The sequence below is a fragment of the Priapulus caudatus genome, unplaced genomic scaffold, assembly GCF_000485595.1.
Source record: "Priapulus caudatus unplaced genomic scaffold, Priapulus_caudatus-5.0.1 Scaffold5, whole genome shotgun sequence".
Lineage (NCBI taxonomy): Eukaryota > Metazoa > Priapulida > Priapulimorpha > Priapulimorphida > Priapulidae > Priapulus > Priapulus caudatus.
Window position 1 is genome coordinate 1,101,254 of NW_014577066.1, and position 6,420 is coordinate 1,107,673.

A 6,420-nucleotide genomic window follows, 5' to 3' on the forward strand; every position below is an offset into this window, starting at 1 on the left:
ACATCGCCATGCTAAGGCGACTGTGAACGAAGGAGTTATACATTAAGGGAAAATGCTTAAACACCGCTGATCCATTCTGGGAGACGTCCGACACGTACACGTACGCATGCGCTCGCACACACACACACACACACACACACACACACACACACACACACGTGACATTGCGCGCATATAAAGACAGACACACATGTAATACACGTATATACTAGGTGGCTATAGCTTACTCACCTGCCAGTACAAATGGACCAGTCGATCTCCACCATCTAGGGACTTCAATGAGAAGGCTCCGTTTGTCATAGGAGGTCCAGACAACGGCGCTGTAAAAGTAAAATGCGGATAATTTATATCAAATGCGACGAAAGGTGCGTCGCACACACACACAAAAACGAATGCCAATAATACTACAGTGATACTCTAATACACATACTACACAACTACATACCACAAACACAACTACACTAACACTGCCAGCTCATCTATAGCAGGGGACCATACCTGCGGAGGTTGTATTCGCGCTGATTGGTCCACTAGACGAGCTCTGGAAGTGGCTATGCTCCGGTCTACACCTCGCGTAGAGGGTGTAGTTTGTGTAGGCCGCAAGGCCACATATAACCATCTGCTTCTTGTCTTGATTGTCAGCGTTTATTAGCCCGATCTTCGTCGCATGTTTCGATGGCTGGTGGATAAAATATCAAAACTTCAATATTAGAAATCCGCTCAAACAGCCGTTTTTAGCTTCACACGATTAGAAGAACCCGTTAAAGATGATAACAAGTCGAAAATTGTTGTTCATTGGGAACTTCATAGCGCAATGACATCGAGTGAAATGCTTGTCAATCCCACATAGGGCAGTGCCAGTGGATTTACGCCCCGTATAGTCGTCGCTCCAGACCTCCGCTACACGCGCGGCATATTTGATCATACACAGGGCAGTGCCAGTGGATTTACGCTCCATAGGTCGCTACACGTGCGGCATATTTGAAAGCTAGGCTCGGCTAGCAAGAGGGAGATAATATGTGCTCTCCTCGGAATTAACCACAAATGAGATCCTATAAGCGCGCTACAAGACAAGTAATCATATCAAATTATGTCCTTCTCTGATCTCTTTCAAGGAATTACTCACCTTATTGGATTCCCGCCCCTCGCGTCTGTACTGAATATCACACTCGACGTCGAAGTCGAGCAGGTCCCAGATGCTTGTGGCGGCGTTGCTGTCGTAGCCGACTGTCACATCCAGACAGCTACTATTCAGCGGACGGGCGACGAAGAACGGCGGTGGAGGCAGTCTCACTAAAACACGACAGTCAGCGCTGTAGCGTAGTGGTGCAGTCAAAACGCGAACTGCATTATTGAGCCAGAGCGAGAGTGCCATCTGCTGTGGAGTTTGGTCAAAATGCGCGAGTTGTATGTAGATAACAGACATTAGCAAATGCGCATAGCGACATTAGTTTAAAAAAAATGTTACTGATATTAAGTTAAATAATTTAACAAAATTAATTAATAATTATAATATTATAATGATGAAAGTTAATGGACGTAAGTAATTTACTACTGTACGATATATCATAAGTGCAGTTATGGTTAATGTAGCAATGCTGCGTTACTGAGCAGTGAGCACGTACGTATCGTGTCGTCCAGTGATAAGCTCGTGGTCACAGCGGTCCGACCGAGCTTGTTGCTAATGGTCACCTCCACCTGCAGCTGCATTTGTGGCCCAATGGCGAGGTATTCCCCGGGTATCCGCTGCTGAAAGCGTTCGCCGATCTGACAGCAATGTCCGTCCTTCGCCGGGCCGTTCGTGTCCGAACACTCGCACTGCGACTGCGCGGCGGCCACGGCTTCCTGCCACGCCTCCGTCTTCGACTGCCGGTAGCGCAGCGCGTGCGCCGTGCTGATGCGCGGCTCGTTGCCGGGCAACCACGAACACGTGACGTACTGACTGTTATCGAGCACGCAGGCGACATCTACCGGCGGCGTCGGTCGCTCGCCGACTGTGATCGCGCGGAAGTCGACGTCATGTAGGCCTACTGGCAGCTGACAATGGTAGGAACCCCGATGCCGCCAGGTGGCGTTCCTAATAACTAGTAGCGAAGTGCGGCGGTCGACGGCGACAGCCCATGATGTCACATTAGTCGTCCCCTGATCGACGTATGGCTGCAGCGACCACGTGATCATTGTGCTATCGTAGAGGTCGGTGTTATAGAGAACACAGGCGAGTGCGACGGTGGCGCCATGCTCGACGAACTGGGACGATTCGGGAACGATCTCTACAACATTACATACATGACGTTACATTACATTACATTACATTATAGTAACAGTACAAGTATTGGGCGTACGAGAGTAATTGTGAGCAAGCGCGAGAAAGAGAGAGCAAGAGAGAGTTAGAGATAGACATAGCGATAGAGATGGAGATAGAGAGAAAGAAAGGAAGAAAGAGAGAGAAAGAGAGAGAAAGAGAGACAGATATAGAGAAGGAAAGCGAAAGAAGTGATAGAGATAGAGATGGAGAAAGTGAGAGAGAGAGAAAGAAGAGAGAGATGAGAAAAGGAGGGAAAGAAAGAACCTTCCAGTAAACATACCGGCATAATATCTCCCCCCCCCCGAGGAAATCACATATATAAAACACTCACGCATGTAATGCTACTCACCGCCGTATAACTGTTCCTTCTTGTTCGGGGTGGCCAGCACGAGTACCGTGTAACTGCTAATGGCTACCGTCGGTCGCGCCTCCTGGCGGCACTCGTACGAACCGCTGTCATCGTAGGTCATCGCTTGGCGAACAAGTGGCGTTGGCTCGGCCTGCTCTTCCAGTAGCTGGTCGTCACTGTCGCCATCGAATCGTCTAAAGAACCATCGGATGGCGCCAGTGCCAGCGCAAGGTAGCGAGATGTTTCTTCCAGGAGCTATTTTGATTAACGTGTCACCTGTGGGTGAACAAAGGGTGAATATTTCCATTAGGAAGAGACATTAGGTCTCCAATATCCTATATCCGTGATCATTCCTATATCATACACTGCCTTTCTCCCTTCTCTTCTATTGTCTCTTGCTCTTCGCCCTACTGTCTCCCTCTCTCTTCTCTCTACCTCCCCCCTTCTCTCTCTCTGGCTCGCTCTCTCTCTCTCTGGCTTCCTTTCTCTCTCTATTGTCCTCTTATCTCGCTCTATCTCTTTGTCTCTCCCGTACTCTCCCCCTCACTCTATCTGTGTGTTTCTTCTTTGCGAACACTAATACGTACCGTGGTCTAACGTCGGATTCTTGACGACGCCGTGTTCAGCCGCTGTGCGCTGGTTGGCTTTCGTGCACGTCATCATCAGTGACGCTCCTAGCATCAGCATCAGCAGCATCGCCGGTGATCTCACGCTGCGGCTCACGCCGAACCGTGACATCTCACTGTCTACCACGGACGACCTGTAACATCACGTTTAGTTTACAGCTAGCTGAACAGCAATCGCATCATCAGTGTCGCCTGCAGCAGCAGCAACAGCAACAGCTAGTGTATACGTATTCGCGATAGCACATCTTGAGTCACAATATCCGAGTGATGATGACGCGATGCGTGAAATATGGTGCGTCGTATATATCCGTCAAGTAGTATATGGCCTTTGACGGCTCCGCCCATGTCGGAAGGCTGCACAAATGTATACGTGATGATGGGCTCACCCAGGGGAACTGTCACGCACGCATGTCTACTCGCAAATGTAAAACTGCTCGTTGTAGTCGTGTTATCTTTACGGGCAAACGGCCATATAAACGAATATCATCGGTTATGACATGTAAACCACGGAGTCAGCGTATATATAAAACGAGCATGTACGTGTTTTCACTGTACTATATATTTCCATGGTATAAGCATGCAGCCGTAATACTTTGGTTTTACCTATAATGATACCGATAGATCGGTGGGAAAGCAGCTAGCCGTAACAGAAATAAACTAAAAAAGGTAAGCTTATATGCTATCATTAATCATCAATGCGTATAGTATAACTTGCTTCGCGTACATCAGTGCAGGTACAGAATTTTACCAATCAAGAATTCCGTCCACACACAACGTTGTTTGCCACTGTACTCACGTTGTGGTGGGGTGGGGTAACGTCTACACGGAATTAAAGATGGGTTATAAATTGCGGACAGTATGGAAGGACAAGGACCAACTCTGAAGATCATGACAGGTGGGAAACAGTTGAGGTACAGAGAGGGAGAGTTGGAAAGAATGATAGGAAAGTCTCTAAACTTCTCCTCAATATGTTACAGGACGTGCCACAGAAGGGTAGTCATTACAGAAGGGTCAAGGTAGACGGGTAGAGTGGTCAATGGTGTAATATGACATGGAATGAAGCTTATTGAAGTATGAATACATCACAAGGATCAAGGTCTTAAAAGGGTAAGAAAATGAGGGTTATTGAAAAGCAGCAACGGCAAGAGGCTCTCTACATGACAGCATCAAAACCTACCATCTCTCTATACAATACTATGGTGGGCCCTTTACAAAGGGTCCAGCCTACGATTCCAAGACAAAGGAAACAGACCGTGAACCAAAATGTCAGAGGTGAGGACGTACTAATAGAGTGGAGCTTGCTTTTCCGATTGGCATACACAGCGGGCGGATGTCTAGGTTGCATCTAAGCTGACTTTTTCCTAGTACTGTAAGCGATCTAGTGAAGGTTTGATGTATTGAGGTCAGCACATAATATATTGTTGGCCATCAACACATGCGGTTGCACACGGGGGAATTTACAAACAGCTGGATAAGACACGCAAGGTGTTTAGGTATCGCTATCAAGCTTCCACTATTGCACGATCTCTCTCTCTCTCTCTCTCTCTCGCACGTTTTTCTTCCCGTCTCTTTACCTCCTAATCTTTGTCCCGCTCCCTGTCTTTATTTATCTATCTATCCTTTTATCCATCCATCCATCCATCCATCCATTCATTCATCCATTCACCCATCCATCCATCCATCCATCATCCAAATCCATCATACCATCCATCCATCCATCCATCATCCATCCATGGCATCTCATCCTAAACACACCATACCATCCATTCCATCACATCCCACATCATCCATCCATCCATCCATCATCCAATCCATTCCATCATACCATTCCCATCCATCCCATCATCATCTATCTATCAACCACACATCTCCACCATCATCCATCCATCCATAAATCCCCATCCCATTCCATCCATCCATACCATCCATCCATCCATCATCCACCATCCATCCATACTATCCATCCATTCCATCCATCCATCTATCCACAAAAATCCATTCCTCCATACCTCGCTCTACCACCCCATCTATCCATCCATCTCCCATCTCAACACACGTACAATACACCACACGTACATATATCCAACACTCCTCACACGAACCAATCACACTTGCAAACCGCACACGCACACCACCCCACACACGCGTGCGGCCGCACACCACGCACCACCACACCAACGACACACAACACACGCCCCCCCAACACAACACACACACAACCCACACAACAACCACGCAGTCACGCGCGCCGCGCATATATTAACACTCGAAACAATCAACCAAATACAACAACACTAGCACACACACCACCGTAAGACACACCTCACACACACACAACCACACACCACACACCACCCCATCCAACAACCTACACCACACACACACATACACCACAACGCCCGCCGCGCTGAGCACACACATCAAACACACACCACACACACACACACAAACACCACCACACACACACACAACAGCACACACTACATAGAGAGAGAGAGGAACCAAAGAGAGAGAGGCGAAGAGAGAAGAGAAATAGAGGGAAAAGAGAGACGAGAGAGAGAGAAGAGAGACAAACGAGCGAGAAGAGCGAGAGAGAGAGAGACAGAAAGAGCAGGGAGACCTCACCAGCACACCACAACCACGCTCACAAACACGATATTGTTAAATGCTGCCCGAATATTAATACTTACAATTGTTAACATATCACGCATCCGACGCTCCCCAACTTCAAGATGCGAGATATCAGTCTTGACGTGCGGAATAAAACACACCACTCTGGCAAGAGTTTCTACTTAAGATTTGTCTCCTCAGTCCTAACAGGGCGAGAGTCACAATCCAAATAAACAGATATTACGCAAGCGTCACGCCTGGAGAAAGTCCCGTTGTGACGTCACACGTGACGTTCTGCCTGCCGATAAAAAATAAATAAATTTGGCGGGGTCAGTGCGCGTGAGGATGTGCATGGAGAGAAGTCGAACATGATATCAATATAGAAGTCGACGCACTAGGAGATAAGACATCTCGTAACGTGCTAGGAACGATATCGACGGCTCGATATGCCAGGTGGCGGTGCAAGTCCCTACCGATCTGACATTATATACAGATATGACAATATCATGCTAGCACCAACGCATCAAACG

The 6,420-nt window shown here is 47.8% G+C and overlaps 1 protein-coding gene across 1 annotated transcript in view; it reads right to left on the minus strand.

The window, feature by feature from the left end:
• The window catches only part of LOC106805010, a 15,363-nt gene that overhangs the window by 1,136 nt on the left and 7,807 nt on the right, over window positions 1–6,420 (minus strand). Inside the window, exons 2-7 of the mRNA XM_014806476.1 lie at window positions 3,242–3,414; window positions 2,655–2,930; window positions 1,626–2,270; window positions 1,127–1,293; window positions 499–679; window positions 232–320 (exon numbers count right to left, since the gene is read on the minus strand). Of these exons, the coding sequence (XP_014661962.1) occupies window positions 232–320; window positions 499–679; window positions 1,127–1,293; window positions 1,626–2,270; window positions 2,655–2,930; window positions 3,242–3,392 (1,509 nt within the window). The 5' untranslated portion in view covers window positions 3,393–3,414. The remainder of the gene's footprint in view (window positions 1–231; window positions 321–498; window positions 680–1,126; window positions 1,294–1,625; window positions 2,271–2,654; window positions 2,931–3,241; window positions 3,415–6,420) is intronic.